Source organism: Amblyomma maculatum, chromosome 11, assembly GCF_055883805.1.
Source record: "Amblyomma maculatum isolate TAMU_Amacu chromosome 11, ASM5588380v1, whole genome shotgun sequence".
Taxonomy (NCBI): domain Eukaryota; kingdom Metazoa; phylum Arthropoda; class Arachnida; order Ixodida; family Ixodidae; genus Amblyomma; species Amblyomma maculatum.
Window position 1 is genome coordinate 67,294,146 of NC_139354.1, and position 23,725 is coordinate 67,317,870.

Below are 23,725 nucleotides of genomic sequence, written 5' to 3' on the forward strand. Positions count from 1 at the left end.
TCCTGCATATATATATATATATATATATATATATATATATATATATATATATATATATATATATATATATATATATATATATATATATATATATATATATATATATATGTCCCTGTTAGCGACAAAAAGAAAAAAAGCTTTGTTCAATTGCTGCAACAAAACCGTTGCTCTTATGTATACATAGTTACCCTTAATGCTGCTGATACATTTATTTCCCCCCTTCCCCCCCCCCCCCCCCCTCCGTCCACTCCTAGAGGAAAAATTATCAAGTGTTGGCACTGATCGCGGTGTATTTATGAGCATAACTAAAACTGCTTCGTTGCTTTCACATTGGGTGTTTCATTTTAATCAAGTGATTTGACATCAGAGGTATAGGCGGGAAGGTGTTTTGAACACGATAAATAAGATGTCTGAATAAAGCGTCCGCCTATCCAAGTAACCTTACTTCAGAAACAGTGTTCGTCTATTTTAGCGTTACTGCATAGATCTGATCGATAGTATCTGTTAGAAGCGCAGAACGTATTTGTTGGTGTCTTTTTTGCAGAAATATGTTCGGACATACACACCAAAGTAAACATAGCAAAACAAAATTGCAGAGAACATCACCAGACGCCACTCAGCGGGACTGACGTCGAAAGTAGTCGCAGAGGCGGCATAAGTTTGAATAAGAGACTGTGGTGCCTTCACACTCGCGTCCAAAGTTCTCAGTTTATCTGTCTGCTGGCATTCTTGTTGGTTTTTGCTGCTTACAATCGCTATGCACTCTCAGCTACATGGTTCTGCAATGTGCGGCGCGTGTATTCCTATTTACAAAGCAAAGGATCTCGATCCTCTCGCTGTCTGTTGCTGCCGCAGTGCGCTTGTTTCGTGCTACACGGAAAAGTGAACGAAAAATGACGTTGTTTCCTTCTTTACGGTGAAGTAAACAAAAAAAAAAAACATTTCTCTCCACCATGTCTGCACGTTGTTTCGAAATATGACACGAGCGTAGTCAAGCCGTAACCTGCGCTAGCGTTTACGTGGTACGACTAGGGCCGCCTAGCGGCCATTGTCGCTTTTGCTGTGCACGACATCTCCTAGAAGTACGGAAAAGCGACGAGAAAAAGGGAATGGATTAGGCTTCAGTGGGCAGGAGCCGCTCGTTGCCCACAGCAACCAAGATCAACATCGCCTCATCACAATCAACAGCGTTCTTGTTTTTCATTTGCTTGAGCGTTATCAGTAATTTATTGCGCACTCATCACAGAAATGTTTGTGCAATATTTGTTTCAGCATGCATGCTAATCTCTCGTAATTGCATATCTCCTTTCTTTTTTACGCTGTACTCAATCTTGCTGCATTTAAATAGGGTACTATAGCCTATGCTGCAAAATTGCACTTGTTTCCAAGAAACGTTAATATCCCGTAAACAGCTGCATTGCATTTTTTGTCGCCATCTACGCTAGGCTAGTAAAAGCGAGTTTCGCCGCGCTTGTCACTGGTCTCAACTGTGCATGCGCCGCAACCATGGCAACCAACTGCGCCGTTCCACAGTTCTTCCGCCGCTGCATCGACTGATGACGTCACGTGCCTCCTTACGCAGCCTCACTGCGCATGCATAAACCGTTTGCCGGTCCCCTCGGATGCGCCGAGTCTCCTTCATCGCATCCTACTTCGTATGATCACGTCTCTAACTGCACAACTGAACATATATGCCTGAGCATGTGCGCTTCATAGTCAGATGCGCCATAGATGTAGAATCGTATGCTGCAGGAAGCTGCATCAGGCGACCCGAAAATTATTGCTTGGCGTAGGTGGCGCCCGACAGCGTACCAAGGCCGGGTGAATAAACCGGCGGTGGAAACTAGCAAAAAACGACTGGAAGATTGGTGGCTTAAAAGCAGAGAAGTGACATATGTTAGTAATGTAGGAACAAAATTTAATAAAGAGAATGATGGTTTAGTTAACCATTCTGAATCAATAATTAAGATATAGGGAGAAAAATGAGCATGATAGCTACTGCTACCACCCCGTTTCAAAGGGGACGCTCCTATATTCCATCTATCCATCCATCCATGAAACACGAAAAGCTAGGAGTCGTCCGCGAGTCCGGAAGAGTGGGAAGAGCGATTCGCCAAGCGGCGGCTTCAGGACGCGGACCAAGAGAGCCAAGAGAGACGTAGAGCCGAGCTTTCGCTTTGTATATCCTGGCCTAGATGAGCTAAGCCACTACTGAATTTTTGGCCCGAAATACTATGTACGCTGATTTTTATTTGTGATAGGTACACTAAAGGCGTGAGTGTCAACATATGGAAGCAGTCACAGATGTCATGTCGTTCAAGTCAAGCCGGCCACAAATTTTGCGCAGCGGGCAAACGATACAGACCAGCGATGCAGACCAGCTGTAGCTTTTGTTCAAATATTATTTTCTTCTGTGACAAAGAGCGGAAGAGCCTTGATTAAAGAATAATTTAGGGGTGTTAAATATTGAGAGCACATTCTCCAGGTCTGCTATTTGTTTGCTACAGATTGCCACTCTGTACGTCCTCTAGCCTATGTCTTTCCGAGGTAAGACGGCTTTCCACTGTCGATGATCGTGGGAGCGCTGTCAGATTTGCAGTCATCTAAATCAAGCCTTCCAAATTCAGGATATATAAGGTACACGTGCAGATCACACGGGCGCTTTTATTCTCGAAAAAATATAGAGTGGACCTCGACGAAACACTTTGAACACATACATGCATCAAGGTGCATGCACTGAAATTTTTGGCACGCCGAAGAGTGCTTCTGTTTGTTGGCTCTCGCACACACCATATAGAATGCGCTATGCATTCGATACGCAAACTGTGTTGAAGTGGGCAGATTTTGGCATGATTTGTCCTTAGCACAAAATTTGTTTTGAACACGTTTACAATGGGTTGTGCGTGTAGTGCGAAGAAATCCACTTGAAATTGGACGTCGTGCGTTGGCCCGATTCTTGCTTTCGCGCACGTCTCCGTGCAAACTTTCTTTTCGTCGGGAACGTTATTTTTCTCTTGCTTTCGGCGTTCCCAAACCAAATGTGCAGTCTTGCCGCAGCATGGATTGCTTCCACGTCGACGGGGAATTGCTACGATCAAGCAGAGTTGCTAAACCAATTTCGAAGAGCGCTTGATTCGGGCTTTGATCCATGACCATTTTCCAAAGCACTTCGCCCGAGAGAGAAGCCGAGCACCAGGCCGGCGGAAATCCCGTACTCATCAGAAAACCGGTGGGAACTCGGGGACACTGGGGACGCGTCCCCAATGCCTCGCGAATGCGTGGGCACTTTATACAGAAAGTCTACAAACACAGCAGGAAGTTGGTGAGACAATGACTCTGCTAGCCTCGTCTCAACAGTTGCTCTAGTTCGTCCTACTTTGTGATTACTCCTCCTAAATCCAGATGGCGATGGGAGTGGGGTTTGACCAGTTGGCTCAATGCTCTCGCCCCTGATCTCACCTAGCTTTAGGCACACGCCCAGAGCAGGAAAGGTTTCTATCGCAAATTTAGATTGATAATATTTTCGAAGCAATGTTTTGTCACCACGATGCTTCGATTTCACATTCTTAAGCGCAAAAAGCATGTGCTGATGAAAGGCTGGTTTTTGTTTTTAATTAGTGTGAATGCAAGCCTAATTTTTCGTGCCACTTAACCAGTGAAAATCTATGGAAATAATTTTAAGAGTGTATATTTTGATCAGATTTTTAACAGCTACTGTTTATAGCCAACGGCCCATTAATAGCACTAGCATATCATTTTGTGCCTGTCCGAGGCGTCATACTCAGTGGCGAAGACCCCTTATCTACAAAGTTCCTCTACCTGCTTAGCAGCAAATGCTTTGATGTTAATGCCTAAAAATTAAATAAATAGAGTGCGAACGTTGGTTAAAATATAAGCGCAGTCTCGTACAAAGTTCTGTTCTTAATGAATAATAATTTAAATCAAATCAGCGTTAAAGCCTAAAGTGTTTAGCGTTTTACTGATTAAACTGCCTGAATTGAATGATTCTGGCAGTGGATAAGGGTGGGGAAGCGGGAAGTGCATTAAAATCTGGCTTCTAGTTTTGCAGAAATCACGCTGCCCACCCGTTCCTCCTAAAAACAGTTCACTATGCAATCGTAGATTTCATTGGAACAATTCACAAGAGCACCCGCACTATGTCAAGACGTAAAATAATCTATCTGTAGCCTGTTCTTTGCATCCACACTCTTTAAGGAGGCTTCGGATGCCATCCTATCCCCGATTTCTTTTAGGTTTAGCGGATCCCCCTATCCCTCCACTGTGTTTATCGCGTTTACTTCTTCATTGTTACCCGCTTGACTCAATCATCATAGCAAAAACACAGCATGTCCACGGTAAAAATCATGAATGTGCATCTTTTGCACTTGCCGCGAAAGCATTCAGCGTCGCATCCGCATTTTGAGATGCAATGCAACGGTTATCATATTGATCGCTTGCTTCGATGCATTGATGTCAGGAAGAAGTGAGCGATATCTCTAGGTCTTCCCCGGGGAAAGTTAATCGAATAGGGACTTCACTTGTTGAACTCCTCTTGAAGCGAAACCAATGCCGCGGATGACAAGTGTTAAAGCGATTTACAACTGAGAACACTGGGGAAGGAGGGACAACTGTTTTCTCTGTTGCATTTAGGAAATTTTCTAGTTATATACCTGCGTTGATGTTCATTTTAAACCGATATTTTCGTATACGCTGTATTTCAGTGTTCAAATCGGTTGATAGCGTCACTTAACGCTGGGCTATCTATGAAAATTTGGTCGTGCATGTAGTTTTTGGCTACGGTTATCTTTCTACGTGTGCAGGTACAAATGCGCTCCAACCCAGTTATTCTTCACTCGGTCAGCGTAGTAAGAAAACTTCCGCGCGTTTCTCCACCTCGCATCAGTTTATTATAAGTCCACTTGATATAGAGGGTGATCGAAGTTAAGCTTGACAGACTCCTTAGAGTTATGAAAGATACACATGAAATCTACCTGTGCACATAGGTTATATGGCCAGGGGTGCATAATGTGAGCTGGCGCCACCACTGTCAGTCACCTAACTAACAAAAATTGAATAATTGCATTTTTAAGAATTCAGTTAAGGGATTTGTGCATATTTAATATTCTATTAAGGCAGTCGGGATCCTACTCAATTCGAGTTGACATGCAGCATTCTTTTGGGACACGTTTGCTCCGAGATATTCGCTTCTAAATTTCCCGCTCTATCCCCGAAGTAGCATGCGCAAGTGGTGATGGAGGTCGGAGCGAAATTTTCCCGAGCTGAAAAACCAAAAGTTCTACGGGGCAATAACCTCATAAAATCTCATAAAATCTCATCTAATCGCGTAGACTTTCATACCGTTCACATCATTATCATAAAATAATGTATATAATTTATGATAATGAGCAAGAAACTATGAGACCGTATGCAATTATATGCGACTTGTATGTAATTTCTGATGTGAATTGAGTGAGATTGTGTGAGAAAATGTGAGGTTATTGCCCCATATAATTTTTTCAGTATGCGGCCTTTCGTCGGCGAAATTGCGAAGGGTGACCGGTGAAGCTAATAACTGTTTCCTTTTCACTTTCGGCAATCAGCATGGAAGAAAAGCCCAACGCAGCAAGAGCATCACACCAAGGCGGGATTTCAAATCTGCTTTCATAGTCTTGCTAGCTTAGGAACTACGCAGAATAAGTGGACCTTTTTGAAGCGGATATTTCAGAACACGTGTGCTCCATATTTCTAAGTAATGGAGTAGCCTAGAAAGACGATCGCCCCTATGATTGCAATACAAATATTGATGCAAGCCACAGCGGGTTAGACGTCCATCATTATTATCATAATTGCTTTTCCGCCAATAACAGTTATCTCGCTTTATGTCCCCTTGGCCGCATAAGTTGAGTTGCACGTGCCTACTAGCACCTCAGATTTAAAGAAGTGCGTAACGGCTATATTTCGTTCGGTTTGGTCTGATTTATGGAGTTTAACATACCAACGAGACTCAGGCTATAAGGGACTTCGTAAGTGAGGACTGCTGAAATTTCAGATCAACTCGGATCCTTCAACGTGCTGACATCGCACATGCAGTACAAAGGTGTCCTACATTTCGCCTCAATCAAAAAGCGGCAGCTGCGGCCGATGTCGAACACCCGTAAGTGGGAATCAGCACACAAGCGCCGTCACCATCGCTCCTCGTCGGCAAGGGTTAATTTTCACAACCTTTTACGCACCATCGCCAGGTCATTATTATCATCATCATCATAATCAACCAGATTACGCATAACTGCAGGGCGAAAGCCTCTCTTATATTCCTCCAATGCTCCGATCCTGTATGACCTGCGCCCACTTGACCCTTGCGCACTTATTAACCTCATCCACCCACCTATAATTTGCGGCCGACCCCGCTGGGCTTTCGTTCTCTTGTAATCCTATCTGTTAACCTTAGAGAGCATCGCATCGCATTACGTGTCCTGCCCATGCCCATTTCCTCTTCCTAATTTGGACGGGAATTTCAGCAACTTGAGTTATTTCTCTGACCCACTCTGCACTCTTCCTATCTCTTAACGTGCACCTATCATTTTCCTTTAATATATGTCTGCGTTGTCCTCAAGTTAAATAGTACTCTGTTCGTTAGCCTCCACATTTTCAGCCCCATAGATGACTACTAGGTACGACACAAATGTTATACACTTTCCTCTTGAGCAATGTACCGGTAAGCTGCTAGTCATGATCTATAAGTGCTTGCCAAGTGCGCTCCACCCCAATCTTATCATTCTAGTTAGTTCTTTTTCGTGGTCCGGCACTGCAGTTACTACCTGTCCTAAGTAGACATGCTCGCCCAGCACTTCCAGTGCTTGGCTACCTATTGTAAACTGCTGTCCCTTCCAGAGGCTGATGAACACTGCCTTAGTTTACTGCATGTTATGTTTAGGCCCACCTTTCTGGTTCCCCTATCTAGGCCACAAACCATTCTTTGCAGTTCCTTTCCTGAGTTACTCAGCAAGGCAAAGTCATCAGCGAATCACAGTTTATTGATCCATCTACCCTTATCTCTAACTTCTCCCATTCCAGGTCTCTGAATTCTTCCTCTAAGCAAGCTGTGAATACTACTGGGGAGATCGTGTCTCCTTGCCTAACACCTTTCTTTATGGGAATTTTGTTACTTTCTTTCTGCAGAACTATGCTTGCTGTGCAGCCCCTATAGATATATTCACATACGGCTCGTCTACAACCTGATTTCTATACGTTTTATGTTCTCTGGTGTAGAACAATGGGCACGTTTGTATAATGGGAAATGTCAATGCCAATTGTTCGCGGTCACAATTAACCTAATGCAGTCAGGCCTTTTGGACGGAATTTTCATCTCGAGCCACAGGAAATCAGTCTTTTCAAAACGTACACTGCGTAGCCGAGGTCGATGAGGAAACGATGCACGTACTATACAAAGAGGAAAAAAATCTCGTCCCTCACTCACGTCAGTGACATAGCAAACACCACTCCAATTTGCTGGCCTGCTTGCTGAACGAACCAGGGCAGCGCAAACTGTTCTTTGTAGCCGCACTTTTAAATCTTGCGCATCAGGGTACATCGTGGTGTCAGAAAGAACAGAAAAGATAAGAAAAAGAACACGCTTCAACTTCCGCTTCGTGGACGGTAGTTTAAGGCGCCGGCTGTCCTTTGCATTAGAATGCGCACTCGCATCAGAATGCGGCACTCGACGCACAAAGAGCAACAAAGAAAGAAAACACGATGTTTACAAAAACAAAACAAAGGGCTTCGCTTTCGTGTACTCATTGTTACCACTTGCGCATGTCACGCAGCGCGGACAGCTGTCAGGCTGTAACCACCATTCCAACTGTGACAACTTTGTGTTTAGCTTGTTTTTCTTAAGACTGGCCCCGCAGTCGGAAAGTGTTTTGTTGTGCGAAACGCTCTGTTATTGCTTTTATTTTGTCCTGCTTTTTTTTTTTTCTGCTTTCACCCTTTTTCTTCACTCTTCTTTCTGTCTTTCGGCGCAGAATGGTTGACCTTTCTCGACAGCATCATGGCTACAATTCTAAGAGCTTGAGGAACACTTTTTTTTTTTTACAATGCCTTCTTTGCAGTTGACCAGCATATTCTTGTCCCATTCTTTCCTACTCGTATACGTGACATTCGATGTAGCAGGTTGGATTAAACACGTTTCTTGCTGGCTCAGTTCCGACTGACCCTACCCTCCCGAAAAGCAGTGACGGTGACGTGTGCAGAGTCGGCAGAAATGTTGCCGTGGATAACAAACCCGAAGGAAAAGCTGTATATACGGGTGAAGCAATAGCTGTTACGCCTGTCCGACTCGTGTATCTCTGGGCGCTGTACCGTTGGCGGCCCATGTGTGCGTTTAGCCCAGCGGCAAGTCACAAGCGCGTGGGGCATGAAGTCGGTATGTCGCCGAGCTATTGAGAGAGCATTTACTATTTTCGCCTGTTCCCTCATTGGGGCAAATAGCTCACGGATCGCGGTTGGGAGTAAGCTTATATCAATAGCGTCGCCGCCTTCCGCTGTTGCTGTGCGCACTAGAATGCGCTTAAAATAGAAATGGTCAAGAATTATGGATTCCATGCAAGGGGAGTGGCTATACCGCTGTTACTCTCTTTTCCTGAAGCCATGCATGTTTATTACTTAGAAAGTTTTATTTTAACCTAATGAACATAGAAGAACTGACAATGGCACCTTCTGGCGGTCGAAGGTAAGAGTGGAGAGTGTTCTGCCAAAATGCATTAAGCTTCGCCTCTGTGTTCACGGTTGAGTTCACCTCCGTTCTATAGAGCGCTCAGGTCAATTGCGGCGCGCTGACAACGGGAAATGGATTCATTTTGTGTTTAAAAATATTTAACAATGAAACGTCTGTCTTTTTGGTTACCCATTCAAACTCGCAGCGTTAATTTCAAATAAAGTACACTCGACCACTTTTTATAAATGCGTACCCAAAGGGCCCAGCCTGAGAAGCCCGCAATACGCGAGCGACTCACTCGCTTTTCGATAGAGGCGAAAAGCAAGGTGTCCGTGTTGTGCGCAATGACAGTGCGCGTTAAAGAACCCCAGGTGCTCGAAATTTCTGGAGCCCTCCACTACAGCGTCTCTCACAGTCTGTGTTGTTTTGGGACGTTAAACCCCACAAAATGAAACTATACCTCGCACAATACAATAAGGGCGCGAGCGAGGTCCTCTTCTGTCAACTTCAACCATTAGTCGCTCGTGCCAATTGAAAACACCTGGGCTGACAATTTTGCTGATTGCAAAATTAATAGTACTCTTATTCATATCTAGCGCAATTTATAGCGATCTGTAACTACTTTTCCCGAATAGGAAAAAAAAATTCTTAAACAAGAATTGTGAAACATTCGATAATATGCTGAAACGAGGCTGAAGGCTACCTGTCTGTATTTCCTAGTAAATAAACGCCTTCATCGCAGTCGGTAAAAGCCCGTCTCAAAGGAGCAACAGCAAATAAAAAAAGATGAGTCTGTAGAGTAACAAGTTATCGCTCTTGGAAAAGTGGCTCATTAAGCTCTCAGTTATTCATGCAACGACCCCATAAATGCGAGTACGGCGAGTCTCCTCTTATTTTAGGCTGGGCGAAAATCATTTTTCGCTCCTTGAAGTAAGCTGCCGCAGGCATTACGGCAATTATGAAAAAAAGAAAACGATTTCGTTGGCAATGCTGCACTCGGACATTATGCAAATTCAGGAGGAAAAGAGTAATAAATGTCATCACGAATTACCATTGATTATGCGCGCTCATCTCTACGGACCGAGCAAGTTCCATAGAAAGAGCTCACACTATTACGCATATACCACGAATAAAAGTATTCAGCATATTTCGCGTCAGACTATATAGAGAGTAAGTGAAAGGGACCATTTAGGAAATGTGGTATTTCTTAGCCCTTGAATGTGACGCAATACGCTCAGTTAGTAACGCGCTACTACTGCAATCGGGTGACCGAATGCAAAGATTGTGAATTTCGTTGCTTAAACCTATGGAGCATGGAACAATCACTCGGGCCTAGGGAAAGGATGATTGAACTCCCTTTTATGAGTTTTTTTTTTTTTTTAAATACCTTCACAAGAACATTCTTCTGCGTATTAAAAATGTTTGAATGAAAAAGAAGCTTGAATAATGGACGTCACTCATCGTTAAGCTCTGAGTACTGAAGAAAAGATTCTATCCAAGCTCTTTTCTGAAGTTCCTTTTTTGTTTCGGTTCTTGACTCTCAACTGCGCCCTATGGCGCTGCCAAATTCTTGAATAGGGCATGCATCCTATTCTGACACCCTTCTCCTACCCCCGTCCCCCTCCCCTTGGAAAAAAAAAAAAAAAGTGCGCATTAGATGTGTCTATTTTGTTTAGCTATGTTCGGTTTTTCTTTTTTTTTTTTTTTTTTGAAGGGGGGGGGGGGGGGAGAAAGGAGGCTTCAGCGAAAGCCTCTCTATTTATTCACGGTCTATATCTTTCTAACTCCACCACCGCGATGTGCTGGGTCATTTTTAGACCGATTCGGTAGGGGTTTCCATCTATCTCCTTACTAACTTTTTTTTTTTTTCTCAGCGCGCCAAGATGAACTTTCATTTTGCCAGCAGCTGCAATGTCATCCGCTTTCCGCTACCGTTACGTTTAGTGAAAAAAAAAAAAGAAAAGAAACGAAACGAAACACCAAACATCATTTCGCAATATTTCAATGCACCCAGTGACCTTATTTCACACCCGACAGAGGTTCCTTTTCCCTTCTTTTCATATTACATATATAATCGAATGCGCCTGTCACTCTGCATATTCTTTCGTTCCTGACATCTGTGGATATTTGCCTGTTCCTTTTTCCCCTCCATTTCGCCATTGAAGATTTCATTCCACATCGCTTCAAGCATTCCGCTGGCGTTTCACTGAAGCCAAATTCGAGCCTCTTCACTGGCAGCACCGTTCGGGCTCTTTTTTTTTTTTTTTTTTTCCCCACGTGGTACACATCTTTTGTTGCTCCCGCGCGCTGTCGCCAAGTCGTACTGTTTTTTATTTCTTATTATTGACGTTTACTTGGCTTCCTAACGCTCGACTGAGCGCAGCGCGAGTCTCTTTGATTGAGTTCGCCCGTATGCGCCGCACTCTATAGTCCTTGAGCGCGCCAATTTTTTTTTCTTTGCGCGCTATTTTTTTCACTCTTTTCAGTTATAAAAGGAAGTGCCATCAGCTATGGCTGCGTCGAGTGGTTCTGCCATTTCTTGCTGCGGTATACTGTTTACAAATCGCTCTCCTTTCCAAGTGCACCAAGGAGCAATACCGCAGAAGACTTTGTCCTCCTAACAATTGGAAGTTCGAAACTTTTTATGCATGGTTTAATTTTACTTTTTTTGTACTTCTCTCTCTGTAGCGCTCATTCATTCGTTTAATTTTTAGTTGTGCGCTGTCTTAAAGTGAACTGTTTCTGTCAAGCGAGGAATCAGCTAGGAGCAGCTTTGATCCCGCTTTACGGTTGTAGTTACGAGTGCTTAATGTGTATAACGTACTTAACCAGCATAGCTGAAACCTGAGTTTATGAAAACATTCAGTATAGTTTTAAATTCATTCTGGTACTGCTACTCGTCCAAAGTACCGTGAGGTGCCTAACGTAAAAAATAGCTGATACTAAGGTACAAAATAGGTAAGAATAAAGATTTAACAGGGAAAACTAGCAGACGATACACGCACATAGCCCAAAAACTAAGTAGGATATTGTGGGACATGTAGGCATACAATAATATATCAATGAAGGAAGGTGCGCCCATATCCCTGTTTGAAACTCTGTCATTATGCTGAAACAAAAAACGCTGAACGTCATGATGATGGGCATTGTCATCTGGGCAGCTTAGCGCCACATTTCATGACCAATTTGACGAATACGGCGTGAAATGTAAAACAAAAACAACATATCTGCGAAACAAAGAACACGTTCCGATAAACTATCAATGCGTAGGAAGTGCATTTAAATTACACATAGAGCATTACCTACCAACGCCGTACGTATCAACGAACTTTAATTAAAAACAACTGAATACTGCGTGTGCCACTACTATCCTTTTGGGTTTGGTGTTGATTGCGCAAGCAGACTTAGCGTTTAATCCAAATGGATTACAATCCAGCCTATAGATATTTAAAACATGCGATAAGGGGTTTGTGAGATGTGCATTTTAATTCAGAAGCACGGCTTTTTCTTGCTGAGCTACGCGAGTGATTATTTATTTTATTTTCCACCGTCCAGGGCTATCTGCGCCGTATAAATGGGTTCGGCGTGTGATTTCATGATCTAAAAATTAGAGGGCTGTGAATAACATCACGCATTGAGAGTGTGACTTCATTAAGGTCTGAAGTCTACTCGGCCTGCTCCTCATCCGTCATTACTGCTCGCCGCATAGGGTGAGCCTGCACAGCCGCCGTTGCTTCTTGCTTGATGTCACTTTCTCCTCGGCGGGATAGTCCACCACGGTAGATACACGCAGTGTTTATTTTGGCTCCATTCGTACCTGATGCGCAGAGATTTGTGGAGATACATCTGCACGCAACCAAGCCTAACTTCCAGCTGACGCCGATACAGCCACCGCGCTTGGCCATATCACGTGGTATCGTGACGTCACACATATTCTCGACCAGTAAGCAAATTTCAACACATAAAATGCTGGACACCTTTTTTTTCTATAAAACCAGCACGTTCTCGTCATTATTTTACCTAGTTATACCTCAGTCACTAGACACGTGTAGGCAGGTGTAACCAGGGCTGCAGGCGCCCGGGAGAATCTGCTGTGGTAGCCACTTGATGCCAATGGCGGTTGGCAGTGAATATCTCCGATTATAACGGCTGCTTTCTGGCTATTCTTGCTATCTCTAAGCTGCTTAAAGGGACACTAAAGAGAGAAAGGAAGTGGGTTTGCATCGATAGAATGCCAGTTCCTGATTACAAAAAGACCACTCTTACTGAAAACAGAGCTGTTATAAGGTAGTAAAGAAGAATAACAGAAATACAGGTATCGCCACCACAGCCAAACGGCCGAGGCTCGCAACTACAAATCACGTGACGCGCTAGGGATCCCGGAGGCTGACAAATGCGAATTACTTTGTATGTTTGAATGCGGTAGTACATTTTTTTCTCAAACATGATAACACGCTTTTATCATACGTAAACGACGGCGAAAAGACAACGTAAACGTTGCAAGGCAAATACAAAAATATACTTGGAGGCGCCACAGGCGCCCACTTCAGTTTTGGTTATGTTTCGGCTCAGGCATTTCGTGCGCACTCGGATAGCTTGTTTGAACCTGCAGCGCCTGAATTACGAGCTTGGAGCAGCAGATGCGCCTTGATGGTTCCCATTTGAGCATTCGGAGGCACGAGCGAGCGAAATCCGCTACCGCCGACACACTCCTTCGTTCACACTTCTGCGCCAACATATCGCCGCCGTTGCCGCTTCGACTGCGACCTGACCGCTTGACTGCAGCTACGTACGCCACGAAAAGCATACATATGCTAAGTACCGAAGGAAAAACGCATTATCATTCAATTGTTCACTAAATCATGGCACATCTGACCAACATATACTGCGTCAACAAGACCTTCAACGTGCTATTTGCAGGCGTCGTAAACAAAAGGGGCATACTTGCCGCTCATATCAAGGAGAGCGTCGATATATTGCGCTCGTCGCCCGGCAAAAAAAAAGGGCCTCGGGTAAAAAGTAAAAGCTAAAAATAACGAAGCACCAGAAATAAATTACAAAAGGTTAAAAAAAATAAAAAATCCCAGTCGCGGTAAGAGTAAGACTCGAACTCGGTATTGCTTGCTACGTAACGTTCGGCGCTAACCGCTCGGCTACGCCGCGCCACGGAAACTTCAGAAATATTTCTAGTTTTTATGTCATGGCCCCATTTACAATAAAGTGTTTCTGCTGCCGGTCTAAAAATTACAACTTCTTGATCATCGGCGCATGCTGCCTGCTCTCACGTCTTGCAACTAATGTTCTGGATGCCTATGCGCACTATATTGTGCACTGGATCCATTTTAACATGTGGAATTTCACAGCGCTGGCAAATGTAGTGGCGCCGGCACTTCGGTCATGTTCTGCTACCATGGACGTAATTTTCGCTGAACACGGAGCTGTAGCACAAACCTTGAAGGAAAAAAGTGCGACGAAGCTTCAAAACTGACAAGCGCAGCAGCGAGGACACTATTTTGCTGGTAACTGAATCTTATTTGTATGTAAACATGTCAGGAAGCGTTGCGATGACCGAGGGCTCGGTTTGTTTATACATAGTGCAAGAAGGAGCGCAAAAGCTTGAGAAACATGTAAAGTATTGTGCATTACAAGCGCTCTGTTTTTTTTTTTTTCTTCCTTTATGGGCCCATCGCTCGGTAAATTACTCTCTTCATCGTTTTATTTATTTCGGCTGAGGCCGTCATTGCGAGTACGCTGTTGCCAAGTTGCCCCTTGAGGGATGCGACGCCGCGGGCCGCGCCGGCTCGCTAGCTATCACGGAGTCTCCGCTTACGTCATAGTGTGCGTCACTCAACTCCAACTACGTAGTTGGAGGCCACAGTTTGAATTCGACCGGCGGGAACAAGAAAAAACCTCAACTTCTTATCGCAATATCTCAGCAATTATTCGATTTTTTGCTGCCGGATATGCGGCGACAGTGTCACCAAATGTAGTTTATTAGATTTTCATACCATATTTGGCTGTCTTTAGTGTCCCTTTAAAGAAATTACTTCCGAAAGGCTCCGTGTAAAAGCAATTAAACATTTATCTAACAAGGGTGAAATTTTGGGTTAGTCGGTACTGTTGATAGGCGAGTATTGTTTTAATGATTAATTTCAGCCGGTCACTAGACCGCAGTTATTCCGGACATGAGCAATCCGGTTCTACTTGTAGTTATACGCTAACTTGGGCGACCGTGTGAAAAACTGTACGCTGGAACTGCGAAAGGCAACACTTGTTCTCGTGCAAGTCAAGGCAAGCCAAAACGTCGTGGCTACCGTTCAATCTTGGTTCCAGGCGGCGGTGTTCATCCCCAAACTGATATGTGCTCTGCAACATCGCCGCAGTCTAAAATACCCTCATCTCACAAAGTGCTGTTTTCAAGAATGTCTAGATAATTTCTAGAATTTGTATAAATCTAGAGAATTTGTCCTTAGATCCCAGGACTACTCTCTAGATCTAGGGACATTTGTTCCTAGATGTGACATCACATCCGTTCATACATTTTGTTCACAGCTTCCGTTCATACGATCCTGCCACGGCGTTCATGAGGCAAGAAGGGCTTTCGCCTTGAAATACCGCCTCTAGAAGAAGAAAAAAAAAAAAGAGGTGTTTTAAAGACTCTATTCAAAACATCTGCTAATCTGATAGACACTCTTTCAGTTTACTGAAACTGACGCTAAGGTGTCAACAAGTCATGTCTATACATCCGCCTGGAAAAAAAATATTGCATGACTAGCCATAGTTTTCCGCGACGCGCTGATGCGCAGTTTGTAGCCGGCTATACATTATAAGGGTTCGCTATGTGGCATTGCTAACCTTACTGATGAAAGCGAAGAGATTATGATAAATGGGGGAGAAGGAGCTGACTAGATAAGGTTGAGACAGGGAGCACCTCTTATTACATTGGTGTACTGTATCTTCAAAATCGTGCGAACGTATACATGTATGGTAGGCGGGAAATTGTAATATTTTTCATGATCATCGTTTGAAGATTAGCAAGTGTGCTCTCACGACTGTATGGAGCAACGTCCCCTGATGAACTTAACTGCTTCTAACAGCGGTCCATTGTTTTCACCACTTTATTATTTTGCACATATTTCTGAAAAGTGTCCCTCAGGAGTTGTCGAACGAAATTGGTAGCTTAGTGCATAAATGGCCAGTATTCAGAGACGCTTGTTTCACCGCTGCCCTTCATTGCAGAGTTGCAAAGTCATTTTTTTTTTTTCACATGGAAGCAGTGTTCGTTATTTTACTGACCACATTTCATTGGAGCCAGCCGGAGTTAAACGAAATATTTACGCTTGCTATATTTGTTAATTTCATGGAAACAGTATCTCTACACATGATGCCGCGCTTTTGTTGCCTCTAGATCTGAGAGCAGATAAACGGCCATTTTTAACCCGCTCTCACCGTTTCCAGCCTATTGGAGGGAACCTAACTGAATCATATTTTTATGATCACTGTCCTAATTTACGCCTTAGAGTCCCTAGGAATTCTTTTTATTTGTACGCTCTACTGTATTGCGTGACTACCTTGCTATTTGGGAAGACTCGTATAAGGAATTTCCAGTATATACATTTTGTGGTCAGTTTAATAGGAATAAAGATACGGTAAACGTTTTCGAGACTCGCGATTTCTCGCTGTTTTTGAAGGCGAAGAAATGCCATTTCACAATCACGGTGCTGTAGCTGCGCACTGCTCGTCCAAATGGACGATGTCAGTTCAGCTCACCATGGTGCAGATTGACCGTGGGCTTCTATAATTGAACCATTAAATAATTTTACCATCTGCCAGGAATTTAAATCGACAGCTTCTGACTTCCACATGTTACATGCACCGTGCAATGGCGATTCATCGCACATAAAATTACTATACCATGTCCGCGTTCGAAGTCTTGCATCTGAATGTCTTATTTTGCGAATCGATTAATATAACAAAATCTAATTATCAAACGCTCTAACCCGCAATTCTTGTCGTAAGCGCTGGGTAGTTTTTGATTTTGCGAATCGATTAATATTACAAAATCCAATTTTCAATTGTTCTAACCCGCAATTCTTGTCGCAAGCGCCGGGTAGTTTCTTTGGCCCGGAAACAAGCAAACGAGCCAATTTACCCCCCCCCCCCCCCTCCCACATTTCTTCCCACCACTATTTTCAAAAGCCGCTTATCCTGTAAGAGCTGTGTCTCACGTTACGTACGCAAGGGCTCTTGCGGAAAAATTTAATTTAAATCCATGGCGGACCGCCTACGGAAAGAACTCCGCGAGGTTTCCCATTGCTTCTGCCTGACTGTCTTCGCGCGGGGAGGTGCGGCGCTTTCCACTTGCCATTCGAGCGAGGAAAATGAAATTCCGTCGCGGCCAGGTGGCGGCGAACCACCCATTCGTTCTGGCCAGCCTTCTCATTTTTCTTTCCTTCAGGCCTTCTCACCTTACACCTGAACGCCTTCCTTCCTCTATGTTTAAATGCCCTAAACACTGTCGCAAGAGAAAAAGAAAAGCAATTGAAGGAAGCAATGGCGCGTCGATAAGAAGTTTCTTCAATACGGCAATTTAAAACCGTGAATATAAGTTTCTTTCTTTCTTTGAAGCGCATAAATTTCGCATAGAACGCAATTCTTCTTTCGCCTAATGCCCAGTTTTGCTTAAGGAGCCGTGAGGAATGACCTCCGCGCAAGGATGCGAATGGCCCAAAGGAAGAAATCTGCGGCTAATGCAGAGACGTGGGCGTATGAAATAATTTTCTTGAATGTTGTCATCAAAGCAGATGCATTGTTAACATTTCCTTGTTACTCCAAAGTGCTGCCTTTACGCACAGCAAGCTCGGGCAAAAAGAGACACGTAGACAAGGGTAAAGGGATTGCGAAAAAGAAGACTCAGCGTGTAGTTTCGCAATCTGTTTTCATCCGTAGATTAAGGAGAAAGCCTTTTTACATCAAAAGTGTTTGCAAAAAGTGAAAGCAAAATGTAGCACGTGATATGAAGTCATTAGATGGTAGAATTAGTAGTCATGTCTGAAGACATTAGTCTGCCAACCAAGATCCGTATAACTCGTGCTATGGTCTTTCCAGTTGTGATGTGTGGATGCGAGAGTTGGACTGTGAAAAAGGCTGACCGCCGAAGAATTGACGCGTTTGAATTGTGGTGCTGGCGAAGACACTTGAGAGTTCCTTGGACTGCCAGAAGATCAAATCAGTCAATATTGTCGTCCATAAACCCTGACTGCTCATTGGAGGGTCAAATTCTAAAGTTAAAGCTCAGCTACTTTGGTCATCTGATCAGAAGAGAGGAGTCGCTGGAGAAACACTTGATGTTGGGAAAGGTTGAGGGTCACCGGAGAAGGGGTAGGCAGCGAACGCGATGGTTAGATGGCATCCTCGATGCACTGCAGATGAAGTTATGTGATGTTAGGAAGATAGTGTGAAACCGGAAAGGGTGGCGTGAAATGGTCCATAGGGTCACGAAGAGTCGGACACGACTGAACGACTGAACTGAACTGAACTGTGGTTCATAAACAGTACGCCATTTTATTGTCATGGTCGTGAGAGTCATTATAGTTTACGTCATGTTCATAGGCATAGTCCGTCATGATCTAGGGGGTATGATTAAAGATACGGTTAAGAGTTTGCGTATAGTGCTGCAAGTCATGACTTGTGGGCCACAAAAAGGGCTTAATCATGGGTCCCAAATTGGGTCACAAAATTTTCCTTGAATCATGGATCACAAAATTATGGGTCACAGATGCCACGTTACTATGAGAGTATCACTTGACAAGGTCACGTGATAGTCAAGTTGCGTGAGAATGTAATGCTAAATGGGCGCTACTACACGACTAAGAAGTAGACGCCGTGGGGTGTATACTTTTGAAAAAGGCTGTATCACGCTATAAAGGAAGAGAGGAAGGTTGGAATGAAAGGAGAGAGGAAGATAGAGGTGTCGTAGTGGGGGGGCTTCGATCCACCGCGCTATAATGGCTTTCGCCTCGTCGCACTTTAGTGGTTCAAAGTTGGCTCTAGAATTTTTAGAATCATCCGTAGCGCACAATAACTCAGTGAATAGTGTACTATTAGCGGTGTTACGACAGAGGCGTCGATACAGCTTCACTGAAGGATATCATGTAGCGACGATAACACTACTCAAGCCGCGGTGAAACCGCTTGGGAGGCATCGCGTCCAGCTATTCGCTTGGTATTCGCTGTTTTCACTTGACCACTCAAAGCTCCACACCCCCAACCACATATATCGCAGTAGTGACAGTCCTAGGTAGTTGCCTCTATTGGTCTGAGGGGCTTTATATTTTTATTTTACGTTTGTTTACTTTTTTTCTGCCCGCCTTGTGATGTTTGATTCAAAAATGAATTGGTGGCCACCACCTCGTGTTTCACACTCTGCGTCATGTGCAGCATGTGAACTCTTCCTGCGCCCAGCTAAGTTGCGCCTACGGAACCTGGTTCCTGAACGAATCTTGTGCCGTTTGTGGAGCGGAATCTAAATACCACACACGTAGGTGTTTTGGCAGAAAACGCAAATCATCAAACGCACGTTCACATGTATTATTTATAATCAAACTAGACATATGCGTAGATTCGGCGCTGTAACTTTTTTCAGACACTCTGTGGTGCCGACATGCTCATCAACATTAGGAGCCGAGGCTTGACCAGTGAGGAAAAGTCCTTCCCCAGTGACATTCACATTTGTTTTGTCGTTTTTACTGCTGCCAGGGTCTGGCTTTTTTTTATAAGATTATCTTAGTTTATCTCCTCATCGGGCATTCAATCGTCCGCTTGTCGTATCACGTTTATCTTCGCCGGTTGCCTTTTCTCACACTCCACTGAGCCAACTGCAGTCTCTTCTAAGCATCACAATATAGTCTATAGGCGACCGTACGGTGCTTTTGTGAGACACTCATAAGCAGATTCCTTTAAAACGAAAGGGAGCATTAAGTTGAAGCTGGAGAACCAGATTTATGCATAGTTTGGAATGTATCTTGAAATGTCACTTAAAAATTCTTATAAATTAGAGATATGTGAAGTGTTCTTCTTGGTCTGCTTGAGGCGTAATCATTAGTAACATGCAAAATCCTGCGTTACTTTCCACGTGCCTTCGGCTTGACCGTAGACTTATTTTCTTTGTCCTCTGCGCCGCTTTGTCATATAGGTCTCCGTGGTCCGTACTTGAATGTGGCAATGGCCTGTGATTCCTTAACTTGTGTGCCCGTCGTCTGAGAACGTCTTTTCTATGCGAGAGTTTGCAATTTTGACACCCACACACTTTCTTTCTTCACATGCTTTAGTATTAACTCTCACGGAGCCGATCATTTCCTTTTGCTCCTATCCTCTCTTCTTTTTCTCCCCTTGCCGGGTTGGTAACTGGTTCTTCTTTCTGGCTAACCTTCACACATTTTCTTTTCCTCCTTTTGGAGTAATACAATGGGCAAAGTTTTCTCGCGTCTGCAATGGCTAATACTCAATCCTGGTGCCGCGCCCAGGTGTGCCTGGCCGTTGATCTTCGGTATGAACCGGCATCGGGTGAACCGGTTCCCGAGCTGGGCACCCAGTTGAGCAGCGCCCTTGTGCGTCTTCCCACCAACACCGAGGGCGCAATACCGAGGCTCTGGGAGGTGCGCCAGGCCATGGATGAGCTCAAGAACTCGCCCGACCCCGTCGTTCTCTACGGGGCTGCCAACATTCTCTTCACACTGCTACCATGTCGGCTTGCCCACTGGTCTGATTTACACTCATCCTTATTGCAGAGATCCTTTATATCCCATTATATCAGTTGCGAAATTTCTTACATGACACGAGTACAAAATCTGCTATTGTGATCGGTACCGAGCTCAGAGGTTAACTGATTGCAGCATCACCTGTCGCACACGGGGAAGAATGAGCAGCTTCCGGAGGTCATCAACAAATGTTTCGAGCTTGGGAACCTTCATAATGCTTCTTAGGTAGCTTTGTACGCCTGAGCGCTACCCAGAACTCCAGATAGATTTTCCCTATATTAATTAGAGGTAGATTTGGCACAAGTGTGTATGAGATTCTCTTAAAGAGCACATCACCAATCACCAGAATGCCAGGCAGGCGAGGTTTCCCTCTAGGTAGTATTGAGAAGTTCGAAGCAACTGAATTTATTAACTTGTAAGGCGCCTAACGGCAAAGCCTTCAAAGCACTTATGTGTTTTATGAGAGACACAAACTTGATTGAGAAACTGTGACTGTGCTCCTCGCCGCCTTACCTTTCCCATCATTCTCTTCTATCTTTCTCCTTTAAACTCCTCATTCCCCTTCCCCAGTGCAGGGTAGCAAACCGGAAGCTTTCCTGGTTAACCTCTCTGCCTTCTCTCTCTTTCTCTCTCTCTTTTATTAACTTGTCAGAGTGGGAAATATCTGTTATTGCCGCTTAACTTCAAAGCGATCCACGAGTTAGGCATGTCTTAATGTATACGTCCTCTCCGCCATTGTAGGTTCATGGGTATGTGGCATCGAAAGCCGTCGGCAGTGTTCTGCAACCTACCGGGTCCCGAGGAGCCCGTGGTGCTGGGGCTGAGTCGCGTCAAGACCGCGGTAGCCTGGGCAGGCTGGACGCCCGAGGTGCCGCTGGCCGTCACCATCACGTCGTACGCGGGCGCCTTCAACGTGGCCGTTTCCTCGCAGATGGACATCGTGCCTGACCCCGACGAGATCCTCAGGGAATTTGCCAATCAGGTACATGCATTGAAACAGGGAAGTGCCGAAACCGGCGAGGAGAGACTACTGGATTACGTTACGTTAAGAAAAGGGGATAAATTGATAACGAGACACCTGGCTACAATGCTAGTGTGCGATCGGGTATATTTCCGGCGCTGATGTTAGTAGCATTTTATACGACAGCGTACCGGCTTTATGGAAGCGAAAAGCCGGCGCTGACAGTATCACCACCTGTCATAATGCCTGTAAAAGGTGACATCTGCTGTGGGCAAGGACGGTCTACGAAAGTTCGATAGCTGTAACCTGCCACATGTGCTATGGTTGGTAGGGGAAAAATGGAGGGAAGGCAATCCTTCCGTTCCTTATCGAAAAGAGAACGGAAGGTGGCCGCCATTGAAATATACAACAACCTATTCAATTTAAAATATATGTGCAGCGATGCATCGTATGTCCATTCGTGCATTGTGTGTGTAGTCATGCACGGCATGGATCGTGTATTATCTGATATATGCGGTCGTCCATCTCACCTCGCAATGAGGTTCTTGTGTCATCGCATTGCCGCTGCTAATTGTATTTTGACGCTGTGAAAGACTTTTATTGCGAAAGCAATACTACTCTAGGTTTCGAGCCTTCAGCGTAGCGCGGCCGGTAGCCACGTACGTCTTACCCACGTGACGCTGTGACGTCACACCCCGGTGAGAGCTGGGCTACCAACTCAAGCGGTCGGCAGGAGCTGCCGACTTGTGTCTCTTGTTTAACATGGGACGGTTATGTCAGAATCAGCCTGCTAGGACCCTGGCATTCACGCTACCCCTGTAGGCCACAAAGGCTGAACGTGCCTTAGTTGGCTTGGTTAGAGCGGGGCTTTATATGTGGGCTGAGGAAGAAGAAAAATAGAAAAAGAAGAACGCTCGGTTACCCGCAGCTAATGCTTTCGCTCAATATTTGGTTCAGCAGCGTTGAACACTTGTAATTTTTTTTCCTCCTGTTTTATTTTCTAATAGAGCGAACTAAACTTATAGATCGCATGCCCGACCAACGGGTGCAGTAGATGTCTATGCTACGTGTAAAATACAGTGTAGAGGATCTGTTTATCTTTGAGCTGGCGAATAACAGGAAAGCTACAAGCTTGGAATTAGACTGCATTCCAAGAATAAACCTTAGGTAGATATCGTTAGAGCTGTTTCCAAATTAGGCAGAACAGATGCGGCTGGCTGCTGACTTCAGGAACCGAGCAAATATGTATAGACACGCGTCGCGACTGTTCATTTCGCAAAGCTCATTGAAGAGCGCTTTTCTGATGGATTGAGCGAATTGATCTCTCTGTGAATGAAAGGCTGGTATTATTAATTAGTCTAGAAATGTGTGCATGGATGAATGACTGAACGAACGAATCCATCACGAGAGTAGTGAGTGAGTGAGTGAGTGAGTGAGTGAGTGAGTGAGTGAGTGAGTGAGTGAGTGAGTGAGTGAGTGAGTGAGTGAGTGAGTGCGTGAGCGAGTGAGCGAGTGAGTGAGTGAGTGAGCGAGTGAGTGAGTGAGTGAGTGAGTGAGTGAGTGAGTGAGTGAGTGAGTGAGTGAGTGAGTGAGTGAGTGAGTGAGTGAGTGAGTGAGTGAGTGAGTGAGTGAGTGAGTGAGTGAGTGAGTGAGTGAGTGATCTACCTCCACGAATGACACACTCACATTTACGTGCGCCAAAAATCTTCCAAATGTCATTTTCGTGGGTGGTCTTTTCACAGCTGGACCACTTGTCCGACCTGCTCTCCAAGAGAAGGATACCCGGGGAGCACAGGCGCCGCTCTAGTTACACGGCTGAACGCCGCAACCAGGAGATCGCCAGGCCTCCCTTGCACGAGGTATGGGTCACTACACCGCACTTTTGTAGCCATATTTCAAAACGGCCTCACAGCGCCGTCAAGAAACCTACTTAAACGCGCATTCTATACGACTAAGAGTTTCCTCAAAACGCGGTTCGTATTCCCAAAACCTACTGTCACTTTGTGACTTGACGGTATATGCACCAATCTGTCTAAGAACGTTGATATGCATATTAGATATATTGGCGTTATGCCTGATGAGCTCACTACATTATTCACACGGAAACGGTACGGGGTTATTATTTACTGCTTTTGCACCATAGACGTGTCCGTAGGTTGCCTGTGCGAAAGCGGCAGGACAAAATCTCAAGCGAAATTTACTTCCGTATTACTTTTGGCTTGTGATTTGTTCGTAGAAATAATGCGCCAGTGGCTTGTGAAAAAGAAAATAGAGCATCACCCTCGTGTTACGG

General features: G+C 44.6%; 1 protein-coding gene across 1 annotated transcript in view; it reads left to right on the top strand.

The window, feature by feature from the left end:
* Positions 1-23,725, top strand: part of LOC146174031 (uncharacterized) — a 346,349-nt gene that overhangs the window by 287,893 nt on the left and 34,731 nt on the right. Inside the window, exons 8-10 of the mRNA XM_084583339.1 lie at positions 20,238-20,473; positions 21,213-21,453; positions 23,175-23,291. Of these exons, the coding sequence (XP_084439465.1) occupies positions 20,238-20,473; positions 21,213-21,453; positions 23,175-23,291 (594 nt within the window). The remainder of the gene's footprint in view (positions 1-20,237; positions 20,474-21,212; positions 21,454-23,174; positions 23,292-23,725) is intronic.